The sequence below is a fragment of the Pipistrellus hanaki genome, assembly GCF_964339955.1.
Source record: "Pipistrellus hanaki genome assembly, chromosome: 2".
NCBI lineage: Eukaryota > Metazoa > Chordata > Mammalia > Chiroptera > Vespertilionidae > Pipistrellus > Pipistrellus hanaki.
Window position 1 is genome coordinate 53167699 of NC_140504.1, and position 27218 is coordinate 53194916.

Sequence of the window (27218 nt, forward strand, 5' to 3'; positions counted from 1 at the left end):
ATCGAACCTGGGACCTTTCAGTCCGCAGGCCGACGCTCTATCCACTGAGCCAAACCGATTCTGGCCAAGTTTTAATTCTTAATAGAGTAAGAGGCTCACAAAGGCAAAAGTGCCTGGGGCCCATAAAAGTCCTAAGTGGCTGTGGGGTCCCGGAATTTCAGAGGCATTTGAAGTGCTTGCTGAAAGTGCAGGTTTCTGGCACCCTCTACAGCTACAGAATCTGGTTCCTTTGGGATGGGCCAGGATTTACAGTCTCAGCAGACACCCCAGGTGATTTAAATACCAAACACAGTTAAGAACCTCTGCCCTGGAGTGGACCACTGTGACCTATCACAGGCTCACTGTGGGCTTCTCACAGCAGGGGCCCCGGGCTGGGGTCAGTGTGCCCTTCAGATTTACTGAGCTAAACCTGTGCTGGGCCCTTCCTGTGATTTTTAGCCGATTTTTGTTTTTAAAGAGAGACCATTTTTGTTTTGATCCTCACCATAGGATATGCTTTTTATTGATTTAAAAATTTTGTTTATTATTTATTTATTTATTTATTTATTTATTTATTTATTTATTTATTTATTTTAGAGGGAGAGAGGAAGAGAGCAACATCGATGTGAAAGTAAAACATCGATCTGTTGCATCCTGTATGCACCCTAACCAGGGATCGAACCCACACTCTCAATATGTGCCCTTAACTGGGAATCAAACCCAAAACTTTTTGGTACTCGGGACGACACTCCAAACGATTGAGCCACCCTGCCAGGGCTCAGACTAATAGTATTACTACTCTGAGGATCCTCTGATGCTGCCATATTTAACTGTGGTCTTTCTCAGCAGTGGCCTGTGTTCATCATCCAGCTCTCCTGTATCTGCCCTTAAGGATAAAAAATGTTCACCACCAAATGACATTTTCCATGTCTTTTATTCAGAAAGCAGATAATTCACTTGATTGGGATAGCTTAACATTTACTGACTGGATCATTATACCTTGATTCAATGCACCCTGATAGTCAGCCCTAAGTTAACCAAACCACCCAAGGAACAGTGATAAAGAGCAGGCCTCTCCTTTTTTATTTCTTACATTCATGGTCAAGCCCCAGTTAGATGCCAGTGCCCAATCCCCTTACAAAACAAAGAAAAACAGCAAGAGAAATGTCAAGTTGTCCATGTTGATGAAGCAGCTACTGTGGCCACCTGCCTCTACTTGAAGCTCAGGTGCTGTTCCCTGTGGCCAGGGAAGAGCGACCCCTGCTGTCAGAGTGCGCCATCTGCACAGGCTTTGCTTGGGCATCAGCTCTGACCTCAGCCTACAGAGCTTCAAATGAAAACTAGGATAGAAACCAGAGCCAGAAGGAAATATAAAAGCGGTTCACAGATTAGCTGGGATGTTCCTGGATTAGTAACATTCATCTCTAGGCAATGTTCTGTCATGAGAAGAACAGAGGGCTTGATGACACAGGGACCTGATTCTGCTGGCTCTGAGGGCTGTTACCTAGCTGACCGACCTCAGGCAAGGAAGCTGCTTGCACTCTGAGCATCAGTTTCCTCAGCTTTAAAATGGGGATATAATTCTTACCTCACAAAGTTGTTTGGGGATTAATATTAGTACTGTATATGAAAGCATCTATTATACTATCCGGTACAGGCTAAGTACTCAATAAGCAGTGTTTGAGCCTGAAATTTACCTAGGGGAAAGTTAAAAAAGAAACTTTCCTTTACCATCCAGCAGATCCTGAGTTAGCAAATTATTATATTTCATTCCTTTATTGTGTGTATTTGGTTTAAATCATCAAAAGCTAGACTTCCAAAGAAAATATGCCATTTAACCATCTTAGAATTCAATTCATCTTAACATAACAGAAGGTTTCACACCAAAAATGTAGCAGGCATCATCCTACTGTTTCTACTGGGACAAAATGTGCACCAATGAGGAGTTATAAGAAGGCAGATTTGGATTTAACATTGAAAGGACCAACTGGGGCCAGGCCTGCTGTGCTGCACAGCTCCAGGGGACACGATTCATCTACACAACAAGGCAGACCACAGCCCTGGCCCTGCAGGGCCCAACTGCACCGCAGGCCCATGGCCCCACCTGGAGTCCCTTTGTCATGGGCTGGCTCATGAAAATGAAGTTCCCTGTCATGGAATCTGTTTGATTTGAGGCAACATGACAGTAAGTCAAGGATGTAGAAGAAGTGCTTCCTACTTGGATAGGTATCTAACTAGACATTTTCAGTCTTTTTATTTTTATTTTTGTTAATCCTAACCCAACCAGTGCCTGGGTCGGGGAGGAAACCGCAACTAAGGTATATGCCCTGGACTTGTATCAAGCCCAGGGCCCTTTGGTTCACGGGCTGATGCTCTATCCACTGAGCCAAACTGACTAGAGCGACCGTTTTACTCTTAATACGTTTATGAAACTTTTCTGGAAAACCCATCAGACTTCAGACCTCAGTGAATGGGTAAAATAAATTGAAGAAGACACCATCTCTGCCCCCTGGAAGGACCGCAGTCCACTCACTCAGGAAGTTGTGCTCCCCACAGTACTATGGCATCCTGAGCTGGTAACAGCTGTCCCCTTCAGTAGCAGCTGGAATTGCATAGCTGTGCCCTCAGCTTTTAAGATTAAGGCTTTCCTTCCCTTCCTAGAAATATAAACCTGTTCTCTTCTTCTATAGCTTTGATGCCTATGGTTGTAGCTAAATTAATTTAAATTCTCAAATTTATTGATTTCAAGAAAAGGTCCCTGCAGTTAGGAAAGCGAACCTGAAGAAAGCCTGATTTCAGTGACAAGGATCCTTTGATCTTAGAATAAGCGGTTAAGAGCAAAAAATGTCTAAAAGTTGTGTGCATAGTACAGATCAGCAATTTTTAACTGGTGTGCCACAATACTTTTTAGAACATGCAATACCTATCTAGTTAGGGAAACTGACCTCTTTTCCAGTAGATTGTCAAGTAAAACAATGACAACAGCCACCCAGCCGGTGTGGCTCAATGGTTGAGCATCAACCTACAAACCATGAGGTCATGGTGGTTTGATTCCTGGTTGAAGCATATGCCCAGGTTGCAGGTTCAATCCCCCGTGTGGGGCATGTAGGAGGTAGGCTGATCAATGATTCTCTCTCATCATTGATCTCTCTCTCTCTCTCTCTCTCTCTCTCTCTCTCTCTCTCTCTCTTTCTCTTCTCTCTGTGGCTCCCCCTCTGCCTACCTCTTTGAGATCAATAAAAATATATTTTTAAATGACAATAGTCAACATTATAGCTACTGATATGAATGAATAAAAATTATATTGGATGTTGTTGTTTTTTGTCAGATCAAAAAATACATTTTTTGTTGTGTCATAGAATTTTAGTAATTAGTTTATATGTGCCATGAGATGAAAGAGGCTGAAAATCACTTGTGTATATAAATGATGTCTTTTTTCAGGAAAGGATACAAAATGTTCCTTCTTTAAAAGTAATGAGGTATTCTGGGTAAGTCTGGTAGTCATAAAATACCACAAATAAACTTGGAGTGCTCACATCATCTGTGACAGTATCATACAGGTCAAGCGGATTTAGAGGATTCTTTGGAGGAGGCTCAACTAATGAACTGTTTCCACGTGTGTACAATCCAGTAAGCACGCGCACATAATACATATGCTTTTTCCCATTTGCATCTGGTCTGGAGTACATATCGTCGGCAGAGTAAAGGGCCTGGACAGCAAAGTAGGTTCCCTTTCCATATACTGTAGCTGTGAAAAGAAAAACAGCATTTTTAAGAATTTCAATTTGTCTATAATTTGATGTATTGACTCGATATGTCAAATAATGTTAATATAATGTTCAGTTCTCTCTATAGCCTTTTAAAAAATTGTGTGTGTTTTACTTTTAATAAATCACTCCTCCACCTCAAAGGGCCAGTCAGTCCCTTTGGGATGGAACTTAGTGAGTTTGACCTGAAACGCTGGCTGTACCCTGGCCATGAGCCATGAGGGAACACAGTGCAATTCGCGGGATCCCTGAGCCAGCTTGGCTTCCATGGCTGATGCCTCCTTTGGAGCAGCCACATGATTTACTTCCTTACCGTTCTTTCCTGCATAACTGCGGTTAAAGCCGTGCTGATTGACATGTGGCAAGGAGTCAGCATCTGTCCCATGAAAGAGCAGCTTCTCATTTTGTATTTGGCCATTCTTGTAGTCCATGATTTTTTTCTTCGTTTGGTACAGCTGCCAGAGAGTTGGGTTCTGGATTCTCTCAATCTGCAAATCAATAAGGAAAAATATTCGGTCAGTGCCAAGGGCCTGTGGCAAGATATAGCAAATGAAACATGTTCCTTATTTTTATTTTACTTTATTTTAAATTTTTTATTGATTTTTTACAGAGAGGAAGGAAGAGAGATAGTTAGAAATATCTATGAGAGAGTAACATCGATCAGCTGCCTCCTGCATACCCCCTACTGGCGATGTGTCTGCAACCAAGGTACATGCCCTTGACTGCAATTGAACCTGGGACCCTTGAGTCTGCAGGTTGACACTCTATCCACTGAGCCAAACCGGTTTCGGCCTTATTTTTATTTTAAAAAATATTGTTACTGATTTCAAAGAGGAAGGGAAAGGAAGAGTGAGAGAGAAACATCAATGATGAGAGGGAATCATTAAAATGGCTGCCTCCTGCATGCCCCCTACTGGGGACTGAGCCCACAACCCAGTCATGTGCCCTTTACCAGAATTGAACCTGGGCAGGCCCACACTCCATCCTCTGAGCCAAACCAGCCAGGAAACTATTTTTCCTTTTATTAGTAATCCTCACCCAAGGATATGTTTAGAGAGAAGAAGGGAAAAGAGTAGAGATGGAGATAGAGACAGAGATAGAGAGTGGCAATGATGTGAGAAACATCGATCTATTGTCTCCCACATGTGCCCAAACAAGGCTCAAATCCACAACCTAGGTATGTGCCCTGACCAGGAATCAATCCCAAAACATTTTGGTGTTTCAGGTGGCACTGGAACCAACTGAGCCACCTGGCCTGGGCATGATCCTATTTTTTATAAGTAGAAATTACTGCAAACAGCAAATTCAATGCCAAATGGTAGCTCTCTGCATTTGGAAATCTTTTTACTTCCAGTGCTTCACAAATAGGGCCTTGGGGAAAATGTTGCTTTAATTGTTTACATCTTTTCTGCGCCACATGCAGCAAGCAATATTTAGGATCTTGGACGACCGAGGCAGCTCAACTCCTGCTTCTTACTTTCACCTTAATAACTGCTCCTGCTACAGTCTACCCCACTTTGTCCCTTTGCCTCTCTCCTCTTCAGTCCTTTTAAGATATTGGATTATCTAGCCAAGGTCTAACCCCAGAGAAGCACTATAGAGTGTATTGGCAAGAAGGAAATTAATTAATGAAAATTAATCTCTCACCCATTTGAAGAGTGGGGCATGAATCCTGGTGGCAGGGAATCTGGCCGTAGACCAAAGTAGCTATGCTTGGAACCTAGTATTGGGCTGCAATGTCTTGCTCCTCTTGGGAATTCTCCTCAACCAAGATATCCATCCCTCCCAATTAAAAGCATGGCACATCTGGGTGTCAGACCAGCACTTTCTGCACCACAACCCTCCTACCAGTCTCAACGTACTTTTTTTGTTAATTCTATAGTTGTAGGACTTCCATTCAGCCAGATTTCAGGTGGTTCTGAATGATGGTGGTTCTGTATTTTTGTTGTAATTTTGGTGTGGTTGTGGGAGGATGCAAGTGCCAGCGTTCTCCTGTGCCACTCTCTTGGTTTCTCTCTGCTATATATCTCTTAGGACATTTCAAATCTTTTTGAATTATTATGTGCTTAACTTTATGAGTAAACAGAATGGAGGAGAGTACCACAATTGGGGCCAAAAGGCACCCTTGAGTTGGCAATAGAAGGGTGACAACATAATGGAGGAAATCAGGATTCCAGGTCAAGGCAGTAAATAGCAATATAGTCTGGCTGCACAGCACAGGGAAGCTAGGCTAAAAACTAGGTCTCTGATGTCTGGAGTAATGTAAGACTTAATGCTCTCCAGTCACTTAACATATAAATGCACTTGTCCCAGGTTCACTCTCATTGGACCAAATCTCTTGGAGAAGCAGCTGGAGTTCATCAGAGCATCCCCTCACATTGGTTTTTAGAGTGACCCCCCCCCCCCCCCCCAGTTCTGAACGGCAGCTGTAGCAGTGCAAATAGAAAGTAAACTAAAATTTGCAAAGAAAGGAATTGTTCACCTTATTGGAATACTCATTATTATGGTTGAAGAGAAGGAACTTGACGAAACCAAGATGGTGGCATAGGTAAGCACCTAAACTGTTGCCTCGTACATCCATTTTAAAACTACAACTAAAAGACAGAATGCAGAGCATCCAGAACCACAGGAAAGCTGGCTGAGTAGAAATTATACAACTAGAAGGAAAGAAAAAAGCTCATGGACAATCAGAGGAGCTGCAAAGGGGTAAAGTATGAAGATACACGCAGAGAGGAAGGGTGGCTGAGTGCCTGGCTGGCTTTCTCTGGCAGGAGGGGGAAGGAAGCCCCCGACTGCACTGAACCCCAGTTCCGGGTAAAACCCCATGGCTTAGACTCATACTGGGGGAGTCTGGACTATCAGGTAGAGAGAACGGCACATGGAGATTCTGGGAAGCTGCAGTGGGCAGGGGTTTGGAGGTGCAAGTATGCAGAGAGAAGACTCACTGAGGAGGTTGTCTCTAGTTCTCCCCAGAGGAAGGGAGTTGTCCTGACTGCACTGAACCCCAGTTCTGACTGCACTGTCCCCCTAGTTCCAGGCGAACCCTTGGAGACGCATGCTTTTATGGGGCAAATCTGAGCTGTCAGGCGGGAACTCAGAGGAGCCATGGAAGGCAGAGATCTGGTGGCACATGCACAAGGGCAGGGCTGACAGGAAGCCAAGACTGTCAGCTCAGCCCTGAGACTCCTCCACATTTAAGCTGAGCACAGAGGCTTTTGCAAGTCTTGTTTCATAGGCTGTCTCCACCACAGAAGTTCTCCTGGTGTAGACACAGCTGATCCTCACAGCCAATTGACCTAGAGATCAATTCCTCCCAGTGATACTAACAACAATCAAGACTTAACTACAAAAAGGCTGTACACACAGACCACAAAGGGGTGCACCAAAGTTGTCCACCTCAGGTAACTGTGGAGGCTGATCCACTGGGCCATATGGGAAACCTAGCACACAAAGCTACCTTACCAACGCAGGGAAGCAGCGAAAATACAGAGACAAGGTAACAGATCACAAACGAAATAAATGGAGGAAAACAAATGACTAGATATAGATACAGAGTTCAAAACCATGGTTACAAGGTTTTCCAAGAATTTCTTAGAAAAGGCGGGTAAGTTTAGCAAGATCCTTGAGGATATGAAGAAGGACCAATTAGAAATTAAACATACACTGACTAAAAAAATATTATACAGAGTCCTAATAGCAGACTAGAGGAACACAAGAATCAAGTCAAAGATTTGAAATACAAAGAAACAAAAAACACTCAACCAGAAAAGCAAAAAGTAAAAAGAATCCAAAAAGTTGAAGATAGTGTAAGAAGCCTCAGGGACAACTTCTAGTGTACCAACATCAGAATTATGGGGGTGCCAGAAGAAGAGAGAGAGCAAGATATTAGAAACCTATTTGAAAAAATAATGACAGAAAACTTCCCCCACCAATTGGTGAAAGAAAAAGACCTACAAGTCCAGGAAGCACACAGAACCACAAACAAAAGGAACCTAAAGAGGATTACACCAAAACACATCATAATTAAAATGCCAAGAGCAAAAGACAAAGAGGGGATATTAAAAGCAGCAAGAGAAAAACAGTTACCTACAAGGGAGCACACATAAGATTGTCAGCTGATTTCTCAATAGAAACTATTCAGGCCAGAGGGGAGTGGCAAGAAATATTCAAAGTGATGAAGAGCAAGAACCTACAACCAAATTTACTCTATCCAGAAAAGTTATCATTCAGAATTGAAGGTCAGATAAAGAGCTTCACAGACAAGAGAAAACTAAATATTGATTTCACCCCAAACCAATATTATATGAAATGCTGAAAGGTATTCTTTAAGAAGAGGAAAAAGAAAACAATAAAGATAAAAATTATGAGTAAGAAATACATTATCTATCAACATGTAAATATTAAAATCAATTGAATTAAAAATCTGAGAATGAGAATAAACTGGTGAATACAATAGAATCAGAGGCAAAGAATGGAAGTGGATTGATAATTCTCAGGGGGAAATGGGTTTGGGCTGTATGAGAAAAGACTGGACAAAATTGTACAGCTATGGATGAAGACATTCAGGGGGATGTAAGGGCAGAGGATGGGGTGGGATCTGGTTGGAGGAGAGCTATTGGTGGGGGAAGAGAAACAATTGTAATAATCTGAGCAATAAAGACTTATTAAATTTAAAAAATAAAACAATAAAAAAAAGTAGGAGATGCCAAAATAAATGATATGAACAATGAAAGGACCAGTGGGTTTACTAAGGAAGCCAGCACTTTTGGCCTGTGAACAGTGGGGCAAAGGCACATAACCCAATGCTGAGGAGCCTTCGCTGGTCTCTCTGTGGTGGTTTTCTTCTTATCAACTCCAACTTTGAAGCCATATCTTTGAATTTTAATTAGCTTGCTTCACAAAGGAAATAAATGTCTTTATTTTATTTTTTTTAAAGTTCTTTTTTTTTTTAAAGTATATTTTATTGACTTTTTACAGAGAGGAAGGGAGAGAGATAGAGAGCTAGAAACGTTGATGAGAGAGAAACATCGACCAGTTGCCTCTTGCACACCCCCTACCGGGGATGTGCTCGCAACCAAGGAACATGCCCTTCACCGGAATCGAACCCGGGACCTTTGAGTCCGCAGACCGACGCTCTACCACTGAGCCAAACCGGTTTTGGTGGAAATAAATGTCTTTAGTATATTAATATATTGCAATCTATTACCTACATTATAAAAGGCCAGGGGCTGTCACATCCTAAATGACTGAGGTCATTAGGCTCTGGCCTGGAGCTTGGGGAAGGCCTCATGACCTCGCTGCTTCCTCAGTGGCTAAGGATCAGGTCTTTAGAGATAAGCAGGGCCTGATCCACAGCCACCATAGCTACTGGTGAGGCCTGGAGAGAGAGAGAGGCAAGGGCTGATCAGGAGCTGCCTAGGAAACTGTGAATCAGGCCCTGAGAGAGGCCTGGAGATAGGCCTGGAGATGCTGATTGGCATAGAAACCAACCAATCAGAACCTAATCTGGGTGAACTGTGAAGGCAAAACCTAAAGTGTGGGCTGAGGAGGGATTTTAAGGGCAACAGCTGTTTGGTGTAAGGTGCAAAGCAGATCAATTTTTTAATGACCAGTTTGGCAGTACACTGAATGGTCAGAATATTATGATCTCTGAACGCATAAAAATCTGGCCACTCTGTGTATATCCTATATAATAAAAGGCTTCGACCAGCAGGCAGGCCAGCCAAGCACCCATGCCCCGCCTCCCAGCCAGACTAGCCAGACCCTATCTATGCACGAATTCAAGCATCGGGCCTCTAACATTTATACATATAGTGCACATGGCTGGGTATCAGTCCAGATATAGGGGTTATGTATTTTTGTCTGCGAAGAGCATCTCTTCTTGCTGAAAAATGCTTTCTCCCTTCCCCCCCCCCCTATTTAAGCAATCCTAACCCATATAGTCTATTTACACTAATAAAAGGGTAATATGCTAATTAGACTTGGTCGACCAGCCATCTTCTGGAAGTCCGAATTCCTTCCAGAAAAATCCGTAGTGGTGGGGACCTTAGCAGAGGCAGTAAGGTGCAATTTGGCCGAAAGGGAAGGGCAGTTGGGTCCAAGATCTCCCCTGGCAGGGGAGGGCAATTGGATGCGAGATCAGGCCAGCAAGGGAGGGCAGCTGGGAGTGACCAGGCCTGCAGGGGAGGACAGTTGGGGGCAAGATCAGGACAGCAAGGGAGTGCTGTTGGGGGCGAGATGAAGCCCGCAGGGAAGAGTAGTTAGGAGCAATCAGGAAGGCAGGCAGAGGCAGTTAGAGGCAATCAGGCAGGCAGGCAAGTGAACTGTTAGGAGCCAGCATTCTCAGATTGCGTGAGGGATGTCCAATTAGAGAGGATGCAGGATAGGCTGAGGGAACCCCTTCCCTGTGCACAAAGTTTGTGCACTGGGTCTCTAGTCTTGTAATAACTGACTTAAAAATCTCAGTCTTAATGTCTCAGGAATTTTGGGGAGATGAGTAAAATCTAGAATTTAAAATATAATTATCATGAAATATTCTAATTCTGGGTTAAAAATATGTTAGGAAGGAAACATAAATGTATTATTCCAGGAACATAATACCCCTTATTTCCACCATTAAGAAACTCCATGTCATCAGAATGCTTACCTTCTCTATCTTGAATTTTGAGCAGGTCTTATTGAAGGCATTTGCCACTTTGCTGTATTCTGGTTGACCAGGCTGTAGCTCAACCAGACAGACACGCTGCTGCTTCATATCACTCCAGTGTCCAGGGATCTCAACTGCAAAGTAGACATTTGAGGACACTCTGCACCTGGGAAGGCTAATCTACACAGTCCCCCTCCCTGGTATGCTTCAAAAAACCGAATAGCATGTGTGTTCTTGTTTCAAATCTTCTGATTCAATGTATTCAATATATTTCTTATTTCTTATATTTCTAGGAAAATGTTTTTCAAAGCATAGATCACAGACCACTACAGAACCAACTATAATGCTTATTAAAACACACACACAAACACACACACACACACACACACACACCCCTATCAAATCAAAATCCCTCAGGGATCGAACCTGTGTCCCTACATCTTCACAAGTTTTGATCATGCTTTGACTCGATTGCGTATTCTGCTCAGTCTCTAATCTGTCATAATTTAAATTTAACAATCAATTATTTCCCTATGAGTTTTAAATAATCATGATTGTCTTGTTTACAAATGCTTGGATTTTTTGCTAGAACTCCCACCACAAGGCCATCTATATGGGTTCTTTCGTTATTCTTTGCAACATCCTTATGAGTTGAATGGGTGGTGAGTTTTGCTATGTGGCATTTCCATCTGCTCTTCCGTTAAACAAAGTTTTATTCTTGCATTCTCATTACCCCAGGGTTGCTCTGGGTGTGAGGAATTCATTCGCACTGACTTCCCAAAAGATGGAGAGAAGGTACTGAAAGGGAAGCCATTTTCACTAGTTCTCAGTGGGGGACTTCTGTGGTTTGAAGTCTGTCTCACCTCTATATGAGACAAGCATTCCCTTCTCAGAAGCAGCTCCAGTCATAGAATCTGAGGCTGCTTCCTATGTGTGTGTCTAGGAACTTTATTCTCAGGGCAGAGGAGGAAGTGACTTCTGGGAGATCCTGCAGGCTCCCGGGCCTCTGGGTACCAATCACAGAGGCAGAAAGTGCACACTTTCTGACCAGGCTGTCTTCTCCCTCTTGCTCTAAGTAAAACTTTGGGTCACTTTTCTTTAAAGCCCATGGCTATCCCTCTCCTGACTGGAGCAGCCACTACCTCCCAGAGGAACTGGCTCTAGGGAGCTTGTGAACTACAAACAGGCAAGGTCTGGCTATGCTACCACTAAGATGGTCATCCCGGGATGTTGGGCTCACCCAGGTTGTATTTTCCCGACCTTAATGTAAACTCCTCCAATTTCATATTGGTTAATTTTTCAAAACTACGAAAAGTGTTATTGTGGTCATATTGCCATTCTACAAAGTCAGTGATACAATCTGCTCTGGAATCCTGCTCTTTGGCTGATCTGTCTTGATAATTTCCTCTACAGCATTTCTAGCCTAATTCCTGAAACCTTAATCAAAGGGAGCAGATACCTTTTAGAGATAATGATTTCATTTCCTTCAGATAAATACTCCGAAGTGTAACGAATGGATCATGTGTTAGTTATATTTTTAAATTCTTTAGGAACCTCCTTCTATTTCCCATAGTGGCTGTACCGTTTACATTCCCAGTGCACAAGAACTCCCTTTCTCCACATTTTTGTCAACACTTATTTCTTGTATTTTCCATAATAGCATTCTAACCAGTTTGAAGTGATATCTCATTATTATTTTGGTTTGCATTTGCCTGATGATTAGTGATGCTAAACCCCTTTACATGTACCTGTTGGACAATTGTATATCTTCTTTGGAAAAATATATCTAATCATATCCTCTGCAAATTTTTAAATTGGATTGTTTGTTTTTTTCATTGAGTTGCATGAGTTCTTTTTTTTTTTTTAATAAATTTTTATTGTTCATATTATTACAAATGTTCCTCCCCACCCCCCTTTCCATTGTTCTCCTCCACCAGGTTCCCACCCCACCCTCTGCCCTTTCCCCACCCCCCATTGTCCTCATCCCTAGGTGCACAGTTTATGTTCAGTCTCTTCCCACAACCCCCTCTCCCCTTTTCCCCAAGAATCGTCAGTTCACTCCCCTTCCATACCTCTGATTCTATTATATTCAACAGTTAATATTGTTCATCAGATTTTTAAAAAAAATTTCCTTGGTTTTTAGATTCACTTGTTGATAGTTACGTATTTGTTGTTCATAATTTTTATCTTTATTTACTTTCTCTTCCGAAAGAACCCCCTTCAGCAATTCATATAATTCTGGTTTGGTGGTGATGAACTCCTTTAGCTTTTTTTTATTAGTGAAGCTCTTTATCTGACCTTCAATTCTGAGTGATAGCTTTGCTGGATAGATTATCTTTAGCTGTAGGTTCTTACTATTCATCACCTTGAATATTTCTTGCCATTCCCATCTGGCCTGCATGGTTTCTGTTGAGAAATCAGCTGACATTCGTATAGGTGCTCCTTCATAGGTAACTACCTGCTTTGCTCTTGCTGCTTTTAAAAGGTAAAAGGCGAAAGATTTATATGATCTGAAGAGAAACCAGAGCATTGCTTTTAATATGCTCTCTTTGTCTTTTGCTCTTGGAATTTTAATTATGATTTGTCTTTGGATTCCTTTTGTTTGGAGTTCTGTGTGCTTCCTGGACTTGTAAGTCTAATTCTGTCATCAGGTGGGGGAAGTTTTCTGTCACTATTTCTTTCAGTATGTTTTTGATATCTTGCTCTCTCTCATCTTCTGGGACCCGCATAATTCTGATGTTGGTTCACCTGAAGTTGTCCCAGAGGTTTCTTACATTATCTTTAATTTTCTAGATTCTCTTGCCTTCTTGCTTCTGCTGAGGAGTGTCTTCTGGCTGTTTATGTTCCAAATCTTTGACTTGATTTTTGCAATCTTCCATTCTGTTTTTAGGACTCTGTATAATATATATATTTTTAAATATATTTTATTGATTTTGTACAGAGAGGAAGAGAGAGGGACAGAGAGTTAGAAACATCAATGAGAGAGAGTCATCGATCAGCTGCCTCCTGCACACCCCCCACTGGGGATATGCCCGCAACCAAGGCACATGCCCTTGACCAGCATCGAACCTGGGACCCTTCAGTCCCCAAGGTGACGCTCTATCCATTGAGCCAAACCGGTTTCGGCTGTATAATATTTTTTATTTCAGACAATGTATTCTTTATTTCTTGTTGATCCCTTATCATTTCTTGTTGATTCCTTATTAATTCTAGTTGATCCCTTTTCATATCCTCATAGGTCTTATCAATCTTTTCTAGGAAATTCTTGAAAAACCTTATAAGTGTAGATTTGAACTCTATATCTAGTCTCTTTTTGTCCTCCATTTCTTTCGTTTGTGATCTATTTCGTGGTCGCATTTTCATAGCTTCCCTGATGGGGCGGGGTTTCAAGGTGGAGCCTACAGCTTTGGCTTCCGTCAGCCCTGCCCTATGCGGCTCCTGAGTCTCAGGGTCCTTCAGGACTCGCTGCAAGCACCTCTGAGAGAAAGGTGCCCTCAATTTTCTCCTGCTACCAAACAGTCTAGGCTCTCTCCCAATGAGCCCGGTATTGGGGTTCAGTTCAGTTGGAAGTGGAGTTGGAGGTGGCGTTCAAAGCAGTCTGGAGCCCCTGTCTCCTTCCCGCCAGGGCAATCCTGAGGCACAGCCAACCGTCCCTTCTCTGCGCATAATGTGCGCGCCTCCGGGACCTCCTTTCGCCGCTCCCCCGGGGTTCCGCCTTACAGCCCAGCTCCCTCTGTTTGAGCCTGGGTCCCCGGGGTCTGGCCTAGAACTGGGGTTCAGAGCAGTCGGAACTGGGGCCCAGCACAGTCGGAGCTTTTATCTCCTTCCTGCTAGGGAACGCCAGCCAGCACCTCAGCTGCCCCTCCTCTCCGGCTCCGTCCTCTCCGCGCGCGCCTAGTGTCTCCATACCTTAGGCTTTTACAGCTCCTCCGCTCTTCCTTCTGGTTTTCTCCTTGCTTCTTGTTGTAGAATTTCCAGTCAGTCGACTTTCCTGTAGTTCTGGGTAATGTCCATTTTATATTTTAGTTGTATTTTATTGAAATTGTTGTGTGCGGCTGCGGCTAGGTGTTTACCTGTGCAGCCATCTTGGATTCCCCCTGCATGAGTTCTTTATATATTTTTTATATTAACCCATAATCAGGTATATGATTTGCAAATAGTTTCTTTCATTCAGTAGGTTGATGGTTTCTTTTGCTCTACAGAAGCTTTTATGTTTGATATATTTGCACTTGTTTACTTTTGCTTTTTGTGTGCGTGTTTTTGGTATCAAGTTCAAAAATTATTATCAAGACTGATGTTAAGAAGCTTACTCTTTATGGTTTTTTTTGTTTTGTTTTGTTTTGTTTTGTTTTGTTCTTTTAGGAGGTTTATGATTTCAGATTTTGCATTCAAGTGTTTAATCTATTTTGAGTGGATTTTTGTGCATGGTGTAAGTTAATGGCCAGTTTCACTCTTTTGCATGTCTGTCTAGTTTTCAAAACACCATTTATTTTAGCATATGTGCTACTGAAGTGAGTGCCCAACACTATTTATTAAACAAACTACCTTTCCTCATTGTATATTTTGGGTCCTTTGTTGTAAATTAATTAGTCATATATGCATGGATTTATTTCTGGGTTGTTTAATCTCTTTAATTAATCTATGTGTCTGTTTTTATACCAATATCCTACTGTTTTGATTATTACAGCTTTTTAAAATTATTTTTTAAAATAAATCTTTATTGCTCAGATTATTACAATTGTTTCTCTTCCCCCCCATAGCTCCCTTCCAACCAGTTCCCACGCCAACCTCTGCCCTTACCTCTCCCCCATCCCCACCCCTGCCATTGTCCTTTTCCATAGGTTATACAATTTTAATCCAGTCTCTTTCTGCACCCCCACACCCCTTTCCCCATGATAATTATCAATCCACTCCCTTTCTTTGCCCCTGATTCTATTATATTCACCAGTTTATTCTGTTCCTCAGATTTTTAATTCACTTGATCTTCTTACTCTTCTTAAATAATACTTTTTAGCATTTCATATAATATTGGTTGGTGGTGATGAACTCCTTTAACTTTTTCTTATCTGTGAAGCTCTTTATCTGACCTTCAATTCTGAATGATAACTTTGCTGGATACGATAATCTTGGTTGTAGGTTCTTGCTATTCAACACTTTGAATATTTCTTTCCACTCCCTCTGGCCTGCATGGTTTCTGTTGAGAAATCAGCTGATAGTCGTATGGGTGCTCCTTTATAGGTAACCAACTGCTTTTCTCTTGCTGCTTGTAAGATCTACTTTTTGTCTTTTGCCCTTGGCATTTTAATTATGATGTGTCTTGGAGTATTCCTCTTTGGATTCCTCTTGTTTGGGGTTCTGTACGCTTCCTGTACTTGTAAGTCTATTTCTTTCACCAGGTGGGGGAAGTTTTCTGATATTATTTCTTCAAATATGTTTTCAGTATTTTGCACTCTCTCTTCTTCTGGCACCCCCATAATTCTGATGTTGTACGCTTGAAGTTGTCCCAGAGGCTCCTTACACTATCTTCAACTTTCTGGATTCTCTTTTCTTCTTGTTTCTCCAGAGGAGTGTCTTTTGGCTCTTTGACCTGACTCTTGTGTTCCTCCATTCTGCTGTTGGATCTCTGCATAATATTTTCCAATTTAGTTTATGATTAATTTTTAGTTAGGTCTCATGAAATTTACCAGCCTTTTCTAGGATATTCTTGCATAACCTTATAACTGTAGTTCTGAACTCTATATCCTCCATCTCTTTCATTTGAGATCTATTTCCTTGACTTGGCATTTTCGCTGCTTTCCAGAGTTGGTAGGATTGCTTTGTTTGTTTGGTGTCTTATATGGCCCAGTGGGTCAGCCTCCTCAGTTACCTGAGGTAGACACTCTTTGTTCTCCCCTTTATGGATTGTGTGTACAGCCTTGTTGTAGCTAAGTCTTTATTGTTGTTGGTATCTCTGGGAGGAATTGACCTTCAGGCCAATTGGATGTGGGTATCAGCTGTTTCTACTCTGGGATACCTTCTGTATTGGAGACAGTCTTATAGGATCAGACTTGCAAAATTGCAGAAGCCTCTGTGCTCAGCTTAGATGGGGCGGAGACTCAGAGCTCAGCTGACAGTCTTGGCTTCTCGTCAGCCCTGCCCTTGTGCGTTCGCCTGAGTTTCCACCTGACCTCTGCCTTCCATGGCTCCCTTGAGTTTCCGCCTGACAGTCCCAGATTCCCTGTGCAAGAGCGTGGGCTCGCCCGGAATTGGGTTGGGTCTCTCTAGTTTGAAGCTTCTGACTCATTCTGCTAAACTACGGAGAGGCCACGGCAACCTCTGCTGTCTGACCTCTGCACATACTCTCTCATGCGCAACTGTAGACCCTGCCTGCTGGGGCTCCCGGCTCCCTGGTCTCCCAGTCTGAGTCTCTGGGTGCCTTCCTCTACAGTCTAGACTCCACCCGTATGAGCCTGGGTCCACAGGGTTTCGGCTGGGGTTGGGGTTCAGTACAGTGAGGAAAGGTTCAGTGCAATCAGGAATTCCTGCCAGCCAGGCATTCGGCTGCACTTCCTCTCTGCATGTGCCTCTACCTCAGCACTTTGCAGGCTCCCTGAGCCTCTCTCCTTCTTTCTAGTTGTAGATTTCCCACTCTGCCAGCTTTCCTGTGTTTTTGGATGAAGTCCGTTCTGATTTTAATTGTTTTTTTTAAATTGTTGTGTGAGGCAGCTGCTTAGGTGCTTACCTAGGCCGCCATCTTGGTTCTTTCCTGATTATTACAACTTTGAAATATACTTTCAAATCAGGAATCGTGATGCTTCTAACTTGATTATTCTTTAAAGAGAATAATTTTTTTTCTTTTTGCTACTTTTAGGTGTTTTGTGATTCAATACATTCTTTGCAGTTGTTTGTTATATTTCTTATTACAAGAAAAAAATCATTTTGCTTTCTCATTTTAAGAGATGTATGAGATGATGGATACTAACTAAGCATATTGCAGTAACATATGTAAAGTCAAACCATTATGAAGTACACCTTAACCTGTGATATATATCAATTATATCTCAATAAAACCAGGGGAAGCTAATAAACTACCACAAAAAATAATGTAGAATTTTAGCTATTTCTCATGTGATTTCAATATTAGCAACATGCATTTCATAAAAATCAACAACTCACGTGCAATTTCAGACTGTGAGAGAGCCAGGGCGCCTTCTCTTTTTTTCATGTTGGCACAAAAAACATCCATTATTTGAGGCTGAAAGATAACAACTTTAACTTTTTTCACAGACCGGACAAGTCCTTTCTGGATAAAGTCTTCAATGGCATCCATTATGGCTTCAGCAACCTTGTCTGGGTGTTGTTGAGCACTTCCTGGAAAGACAAATAAAAATGACTAGAACAATAAGGATCCAGTTGGAAAGGGCTGAGGAGTAAATTAGTGATTCTAATTCTCAGAGAATGAATCCACATACCCCAAATCTTTCATATCCATGGACTTCTCAAACAACCATCAGCAAATACTTTTGTAGCCCTAGATGCAGTGAAGAGTTCTTGTTCCAGGATGTCAAGAAGCCAACAGCCCAACAATAAAAAAAGAGGAAATCCAACTTTTGATGTCAGATGTTCATATCTGCTCTATTTAGAGGATTCCAGCTCATTTTTATCTCTCTGTGTTACAAAGCACACTTCACCTTCTTGACTTACTAGTGTTCTTAAAATATCCAAAGTAAAAGATAATAATACATATTGAAATATCATGCTCTTTAAAGACAACAGCAATATTTTAAAAAAATTTTTTCAATTTTTTGCTTCATCATTACTTGACTTTACACATGTGTCCTTTTTCTTTGGAGGCTTGATTTATGCTAAGATAATTTTGTAAGACACCTACAGTTCTAAGCTATTTGCTATCATCTATACTTTTTTACATGAAAGTTATCTTTAAAACTCCAGGAAGTCTTTCTTCCCACACTTGGTGAGATTTTAGCTGACTAGCAGGATTCAAGGTTGCCACCTGAATGGGTTGTCTCCTAATTAAGCATGCTTCATACCTTTTTTCCCCCTCCAGCTTACTGTCTTGGTAAGATCATGGCAAGTTCCTTGAAAATTCTCATAAAAAAACAAGGAAGCAGTCCCACATGAACAGCAGCTATCAGAGTGGGTGGGGGAAGGGCAGGTAACAATGTGAAAGTCCACTGACAAACCTGCTGTGATAGAATAAGGCCCACTAGGTTTATCCCCATTGATGGGGCCCACCATTATGGCAGAAATAAGATAGACTTGGCTCTGTGGACAAGTGTGGGAATGGAGACAAACCCCACGTAAAACTAACCAAGAAGGTTTTTGTTTTTGTTTTGAATTAGATGAGCAGGGAAAGAGGAAAATTCTCCTTTGCAAAGCTATGGTTATCTCTTGGTAGTTAGAAGAATTTAAATAGGAGTGTTTAGATAACACTCACTCACTTTCAACAAATGTTTAATGTGTCCCATCAAAAGCTAGGTGCTCATCTAGGCACTTAGGACACATGGCATATAATATATAAAGACAAATGGTGTTCAATAGGTCAAGTATGGAAAACTGAGGGAAAACCTACAACTGTGTAATAGGGTTGTGAGATGTGCAATCTCACCTGGTGTTTTCAGTAAAATAAATCTATTTTTGAGAAAAATAAGTCTGCAAGGCCTACAATGCCAGTGACGGTGGGGAGGGTGGGAAATAGGAGGCACTGGGACAGAGAGCCCAGGCCTAGAAAGGAGGCTATAACAAAAAGTTAGGCAAAGACAAGAATTGAAGAAAAAGAGGTCAGAGCAAGGAGATACTTAGGAAATAAAGTCAGGAAGACCTAAGGACCAAATGCTTGTATACCTGACCTTTTGTTGAAGTATACATGCACTTTCTTGTGCCACCCACACACCTTCACGTGCATATCATGGACACACAGTACTGTGGTTATTTGTTTACATGTCTGTCTCACAGTGAACTAGGTGCTTCTTGTGGACTGGATGCCTTTTCTTGGGCATTTTTCTATCCTCCAGGCCTCAGTATGGTGTCTGGCACATTGCAGTCATTCAGAAAACATTTAACCAAACTAATTAATAAACTAGTAAGCATGGGAGTGATAAAGTGGGTAGAATCAAGGATTGTAGATAGAAAGTGATTAGTCAGCGATATAACAGGAAGGGAAGGCTTTTGGGGAGAAGACCGTGAATTGGGTTTGGAGTTTTCATTGAACTTGAAGTGCTTGCAGGAATCAATGACCACCCATTCTCTCCCTGAGGCCAGATATCTGTAGGTACTAGGTAGAGGGCTTTCTTTACAGTCAGAAGCTATCTTAATCCCTCCCAGTCAAACTCAACTCATAAACGACACTGAGGGAGAAAGTGTCCCCATCTGTTTGTCTAGGAACCAGCTCAGGTGGTGACAGAGATAGGTAAAGAAGGTAAGCAAGGAGAACCTGCTAATGTGCAGTTATTTGTGCAGAACAGCAATGCCATCAGGTCATCAGTTCCATGGAAGAAAAAAAAAGGTTTGCAGTAACTCAGAAATGCTCAAACAGGCATACATATGTATAGAAAACTAAAGCAGCCCCAGTTCCTTATTTCTTTTTTGATTCTACTTAGGTGCTCCCTTGGGCAGGTTTATGCTAACCCTGGGCGGCCTGAGCTTTTGGCCCAAATAAAGTTATGATACAAACATAAGACTAAAGCAAAGAGGAAAAAGCAAAGGGAGACAAAGACTAGACAATCATTAATGGGTGTCTACAAGACATGACAGATGACAGAGAGATAGGTAGGTAGGTAGATAGGTAGGTAAATAGATATATAGATAGATAGATAGATAGATAGATAGATAGATAGATAGATAGATAGATAGACAGATGATACATTACATGTTGGCTGATGTGAAAGTGACAAGGATGGGTAAGTTTATTGAGGCTAAACTTTTGAAGGGCCTACCAGGCCAGTGCAGACATTCGAACTTAGATTCCTGTGCAATGGAATGATCAGTCCAGTACCGAGTGGTCCCTCTAGTACCGAATGGTCAGCTCCATTCCACTTCAAGCCAGAGGAAATTTGCCTCTGCTGACCAGCTCTCTTAAGGGAGATCAAACAACAATTCCTGTACAATGCATACTTATAGAACTCAGATTCCTGGGAAAAGAGCTCAAAAAGCATAACCTTAGTAGTGATAAACCCAAAGCCCATCTTTGTAGATGGAGAATCAATCACTCAATCATCATATAGTCAGAGGAAAACAGGAAACTTGAAAGAGGCAAGGAGGCTGTGAAGAGAAAGGTGGTGAGTTGAGTGTCTGACCCATTGAACCCACTGGGTTAAGGTGATTGAAAGCTTTCTGAGCAGAGATGCCCTAAAGCCAGCCTTCACAGCCACTGCTCAAGATGTGAGAGCAGAGGCTTGGCAATGCTCACCTGGGACTCAGTTACAGGGAGGTGGAAGTCCATGTACCAAAGTTCTCCATGGAGAGGGGATGGAGGGGAAGGTTAAGTACTAAATAATGGGGGATATACAGGAGATGGAAAAGAGAGAAAGGAACTGGTGAAAAGAGAAGGAGGGATGGCTGTTCTTTGTGTTTGATCCTTTCCCTTCCCCTCTCTTCCCCTCCTGATTAGAGAGCAGATGTCTTGCTCATTGCCTCAGTGACTGCCTTGGGCGAGGAAGCTGCCCTTCCTCAGACTCAACATCAACTACATTCAGGTGAGCAGGAAACCAGAGGGAAAAGGGAACCTAAGAATTTAGCCTTGAGAGGTTACCAACCTGTCCCAATGGCTGGGAGGCAAATGGTGGAGTAATTCAAATTTTCACACTCTTGCAAAACACAGGTAACTGATGTCTTGATATCAGCTCCACCATCGACATGAATAATATTCTTGCACTCTAGTGTTCCACCATCAGTAATTATATAACCATTTTTGTGCTGTTGAGCTTAGAAACACAAAACAAAAAGATGCAAAAATCAGATGATAAACTTACTGTTTGTTTACAAAGCAAAATGTCTGCTTTGGCAAATAAAGCATTTTGCACCAATAAGAGACTCCTGAAATACTACCTCTGATGAATTTTTCTTGCTTACCTTCTCTTTTTAAACATCATCTCACTTTTCACTCTGTATGAGCAGAATTCTTCAGTAAAATGTATGATTTTAAGATTAATATGTTTTCTCCTTCTCCACACCTCCCACATTCAACCTTCCATTTATATTTTAGGACCAAAAAACAGCATAGTGCCTTACCTAGGCGAGAACATTCTATTTCCACATTTTGTCCAGCCTTTTCCAAAATTGCTTTGGAGACCCCTACATAAGAACATCAACATATTTACAAACATGAGTAAAAAATCAGTACAATACACTTGGATCAGAAAGATTGCCTCATTATCTAAATGCTTTCCCCATCATTAAGGGGTTCTTACAACCTGGGCATTTCTGATCACAAAGAAGAAAAATTCATGAAATAAGCGGTACCAATGATAAGAAACCATGTGAAAATAATTTTAAACTTTTTAATTCATATTATTAAGCCAAAGTTGCAGAAACCAGTTTGGATATAGCAACTGTAGAATGGTTTGGTTTTTGAAACCCTATTTCATGGGATTGACTGGAGCATTACTGTAGCAAAAATCCTATAAGTACCTGCTTTGTGATCAAATGTCTTTGTTGTTGAATTTACAATCACGTCTGCCTCTTCTTCAGCAATATCTCCAGTGGCCACCTGGAAGGTGATGGGGCCTATTTTCATTTTGTGCATTCCTGAAACAGGGCTGGTAACAGTCCCATACAAACCTTGAAAGAAAAAAAAATGGAGTTAATAGCCAAGTTAACAATAGCAAGAATGACTTAAGTCTCATGCTCCTCACATGTGTCTCTCCCATAATTCTCTCCCTCTCCATCCCAAGCCCTGTATCTCTGGCCTTTAACATGGTTCTCACCCTTAGCCCCAAGAACAGTCTGTTTCTGAAAAAGCATTATAAAACACTAGAGCCCTGGTGCACAGATTCGTGCACATTGAAAGGAAATTAATTAGAAGGTTCCTGGGGGGCCAAGTCTGGGTGAGATGGCCTGGACATATCGTAGAGCCAACCTCCCCAGTTCCCTCCCAGGTTGCCTCCACCTGGGGCAGCACTGTGACTTGAAGGGCATCTTTAGAGTGAGCGGGGTCCCTTCAGTAGGTGGAGTCCTTCAGCCTGGCCTGTGGGGATTGGGCCAAAACCAGCTCTCCCACATCCCCCAAGGGGTCCCAGATTGTGAGAGGGTAGTTCTCTGGTGACACCCCGAAATCAGGCTCCCTTATCTCTGGTTCTGGGATGAGTCACCTGAGAACCACCCCTGCCAAGTCAACACAGCTTGGCAGCTCCTGCATTTAGAGCCTGCCCCTGATGGTCATTGCACGTCATAGCTACGGCTGAGATGGTCAGACAGTCAGATGGTCACTTAGCCTTTTATATATAGAGAGAAAACATATCAAATGTGGGTTTCTGGTGCTGGCCAAGGTCAAGTCAGCTCACGAGAGTCTATCTCTCAAACTGATTACAATTAAAACAAACACAGCATCTACTGAATGAGGACTGTGAAGTATGCAACAGCAGGCAGACTTGGGAGGGAGTCAAAACCTGAGGAGGCAACCTGAAAGGGGTGTTTTGAAATTTTCCTCTTTTTTCTCCCAGCTTTGGAACTGCACAAGGAGCACAGGTAGCAAGACGCTCAGAGGATCCTTGCATGGGGCCAGATGATATAGAAAAAGGGACCTGTGAGCTGAAGTATATAGCAGGGATCTTCCTTATTTTCCATATTTATTTCTTTAAATCCAGCCCTACCCACAAGGTGACCCAAGTTGCAGGACTCCATAGTGGCACCACAGGGAGTTAAAGCTCTTAGAGACGTTCTGTATTTCTGTCCAGAACATTCAGGGCAAAGGGCCCTTGTAGTCTGCAAAGTGTACATGGCTGGGTTTGGGAAATTCTTATTATTTTTTTCTCTCTCTTTTCTCTCTCCTCACTTTGCCCAAGGCCAACCCTGATCACACAAACTTATGTGACAACAGAACAGGCAACTTAAATGCCAAGAGGACACTGTCTCTCTGGGGAGAGGCCTAGAAAATGGGCTGCTACAAGCCAACGGTGTCTTTTCCATAACAGCATTTTCACGTGTGAGGTGATATCTCATTATTGTTTTCATTTGCGTTTCCCTGTCATTAGTGAGGCTAAGCACCTTTTTATGTACCTATTGGCCATTTCTGTATCTTCTTTGGAAAAAATATGTCTATCATATCCTCTGTGCATTTTAACATTGGATTGTTTGGGGTGTTTCCTATCAAGTTGTAGGAGTTCCATTTACATTAACCTCTAATGAGGCATATGTTTTTTTTGTTTTTTTTAAAATACACCTTATTGATTTTGTACAGAGAGGAAGGGAGAGAGATAGAGAGCTAGAAACATCGATGAGAGAGAGTCATCGATCAGCTGCCTCCTGCACACCCCCCACTGGGGATATGCCCGCAACCAAGGTACATGCCCTTGACCGGAATCGAACCCGGGACCCCTCAGTCCCCAAGCCGACGCTCTATCCATTGAGCCAAACCGGTTTCGGCTAATGAGGCATATGACTTGCAAATATTTTCTCCCATTCAGTATAAAAATATTGATGGTTTTCTTTGCTCTACAGAAGGTGTTTTGTTTGATATGTTCCCACTTGTGAAGACTTATGTTAAGAAGTTTACCCCTTATGTTTTCTTTTAGATGTTTTATGGTTTTAGGTCTTACATTCAAGTCTTTAATCTATTTTGAGTGGGTTTTTGTGCTTGGAATAAGATAGTGGCCAGTTTCTTCCTTTTGCATGGCTGTTCAGTTTTCCCAAGACCATTCATTTTAGCACTAGAGGCCCAGTGCATGAATTCATGAATGGGTAGGGTCCTTTTGCCTGGCCAGCCATCAGGGCCAATCAGAGCCTTCTCACCCAGTCCCGACCAGGGCCAATTGGGGCCTGCTCCCATGGTGGAGACCTGTGGGAGGCAGGGACCATGGGATGTTGACCTTCGCAAAGCACTGACCACCAGGGGGAAGCTCCTGTGTTGAGCGTCTGCCCCCTGGTGGTCAGTGCGCATCATAGCAACTGGTTGACCAGTCATTCAGTGGAGCAGTCATAATGGTCACTTAGACTTTTATTTACAATATATAGATATGTGCTGCTGAAATAGGTGCTCAACACTATTTATTAAAAAAACTATCCTTTCCCCAATGTATATTCTTGGCTCCTTTGTTATCAATTAATTGACCATATATACATGGGTTTCTTTTATCTATATGTCTATTTTTATACCAATACCCTACTGTTTTGATTACTGTAGCTCTGTAATATACTTTCAAATCAGGAATCATGATGTCTCTACCTCTTTTATTCTTTCTCAAAATTGCTTTTGCTATTTGGGGTCTTTTGTGGTTCCATACAAATTTTACAATTGTTTTTTGTATTTCTGAGCAAATTCCATTGTAATTTTGATAGGGATTGCACTGAATCTGTAGATTGCTTTAGGAAGTATGGATAGTTTAACAATATTAATTCTTAAACGCATGAGCACATAATATCTTTCCATTTATTTTGTCTTCTTCAATTTCTTTCATCAGTGTCTTATCAGTTTTACCTTATTGGTTAAATTTATTCCTAGATATTTTATTCTTTTTGTTGCAATTCTAAATGGGATTGTTTTCTTAATTTTTCTTTCTGATACTTTTTTAAAGATTAGCTGATGCAAGGTGAACAGAAACAGACAAATACCATAAGGTTTCACTCACAACCCTTGCCGGTTTGGCTCAGTGAATACAGCATCAGCTTATAGACCCGAGGGTCCTAGGTGGATTCTAATCAAGGGCACATACCCAGGTTGTGGGCTCAATCACCAGTGAGGGGCGTGCAGGAGGCAGCCGATCCATGATTCTTCTCATCATGGATGTTTTTCTCTCTCCCTTCCTCTCCCGTCCTCTTTGAAATCAATAAAAATATATTTCTTAAAAATCTCACTTATAGCCGAAACCGGTTTGGCTCAGTGGATAGAGCATTGGCCTGCGGACTGAAAGGTCCCAGGTTCTATTCCGGTCAAGGGCATGTACCTTGGTTGCGGGCACATCCCTATTAGGGGGTGTGCAAGAGGCAGCTGATCAATGATTTTCTCTCATTGATGTTTCTACCACTCTATCCCTCTCTCTTCCTCTCTGTGAAAAATCAATAAAATATATTTTTAAAAAATCAACAAAATATATTTTTAAAAAGCTCACTTATATATCAAAGCTAAAAACAACAACAACAACAACAACAGCAACAACAACTCACAGTCATAGAAAGAGAGATCAGATTTGTGGTTACTAGAGGTGGATTCAGAGGAGGGGAAATTTAAAAAAGAGGTCAAATGTACAAAGTTCCAGTTACAAGACAAATAGTTACCAATGTTATAATAATGTACAGCGTGATGATCACAGTTAACATACCTGTATAATATACATGAAAGCTGTTAACTCTAAGAATTCTCATCACAAGGGAAAAAAATGATTTTGCTTTCTCATTTTAAGAGATGTATGAGACGATGGATACTAACTAAGCATATTGTAGTAACATATGTAAAGTCAAACCATTATGCAGTACACCTTAACCTATGATGTATATCAATTATACCTCAATAAAACCAGGGGAAGCTAATAAACTACCACAAAAAAATAATATAGAATTTTAGCTATTTCTCATGTGATCTCAATATTAGCAACATGCATTTCATAAAAATCAACAACTCACATGCAATTTCGGACTGTGAGGGAGCCAGGGTGCCTTCCCTTTTTTTCATGTTGGCACAAAAAACATCCATTATTTGAGGCTGGAAGACAACAACTTTAACTTTTTTCACAGACCGGACAAGTCCTTTCTGGATAAAGTCTTCAATGGCATCCATTATGGCTTTGGCAACCTTGTCTGGGTGTTGTTGAGCACTTCCTGGAAAGACAAATAAAAATGAATAGGAAAATAAGGATCCAGTTGGAAAGGGCTGAGGAATAAATTGGTGATTCTAATTCTCAAAGAATGAATCCACACACCCCAAATCTTTCATATCCATGGACTTCTCTAACAACCATCAGCAAATACTTTTGTAGCCCTAGATGCAGTGGAGAGTTCTTGTTCCAGGATGTCAAGAAGCCAACAGCCCAACAATAAAAAGAAGAAATCCAACTTTTGATGTCAGATGTTCATGTCTGTTCTATTTAGAGGATTCTAGCTCATTTTTTTCTCTCTGTGTTACAAAGCACACTTCATTTTTCTTGGCTCACTAGTGTTCTTAAAATATCCAAAGTAAAAGATAATAATACATATTGAAATATCATGCTCTTTAAAGACAACAACAATTTATTTTATTTTATTTTTTTTTCTTCCTCATTACTTGACTTTACACATGTGTCCTTTTTCTTTGGAGGCTTGATTTATGCTAAGATAATTTTGTAAGACACCTAGAGCTCTAAGCTATTTGCTATCATCTATACTTTTTTACATGAAAGTTATCTTTAAATACACAATGGAATACTATGCTGCCATAAAAAAAGAAGGAATTCTCATCATTTGCAGCAACCTGGATAGAACTAGAGAACATCATTCTGAGTGAAATAAGCCAGTCGATGAAAGAGAAATACCACATGGCCTCACTCATTTATGGATATTAAAGAACATTATAAACTGACAAACCAAAAGTCACATATAAAGACAGTAAAGCAACAATCAGACTATAAAATTACAGCGGGGAGAGTAGGGAGATCTGGGGGAGATAAGAGATCAACCGAAGAACTTGTATACATGCATAT

At 41.5% G+C, this 27218-nt stretch overlaps 1 protein-coding gene across 1 annotated transcript in view; it reads right to left on the reverse strand.

Annotated features, from left to right (window-relative positions):
* Window positions 1-894: 894 nt before the first annotated feature.
* Window positions 895-27218, reverse strand: part of LOC311616347 (protein mono-ADP-ribosyltransferase PARP15-like) — a 54633-nt gene continuing 28309 nt past the window's right edge. The window contains exons 5-12 of the mRNA XM_084871644.1: window positions 26167-26361; window positions 22021-22170; window positions 21622-21684; window positions 21147-21314; window positions 17548-17742; window positions 10393-10526; window positions 4060-4234; window positions 895-3727 (exon numbers count right to left, since the gene is read on the reverse strand). Coding sequence (XP_084727770.1) covers window positions 3417-3727; window positions 4060-4234; window positions 10393-10526; window positions 17548-17742; window positions 21147-21314; window positions 21622-21684; window positions 22021-22170; window positions 26167-26361 — 1391 coding nt within the window. The 3' untranslated portion in view covers window positions 895-3416. The remainder of the gene's footprint in view (window positions 3728-4059; window positions 4235-10392; window positions 10527-17547; window positions 17743-21146; window positions 21315-21621; window positions 21685-22020; window positions 22171-26166; window positions 26362-27218) is intronic.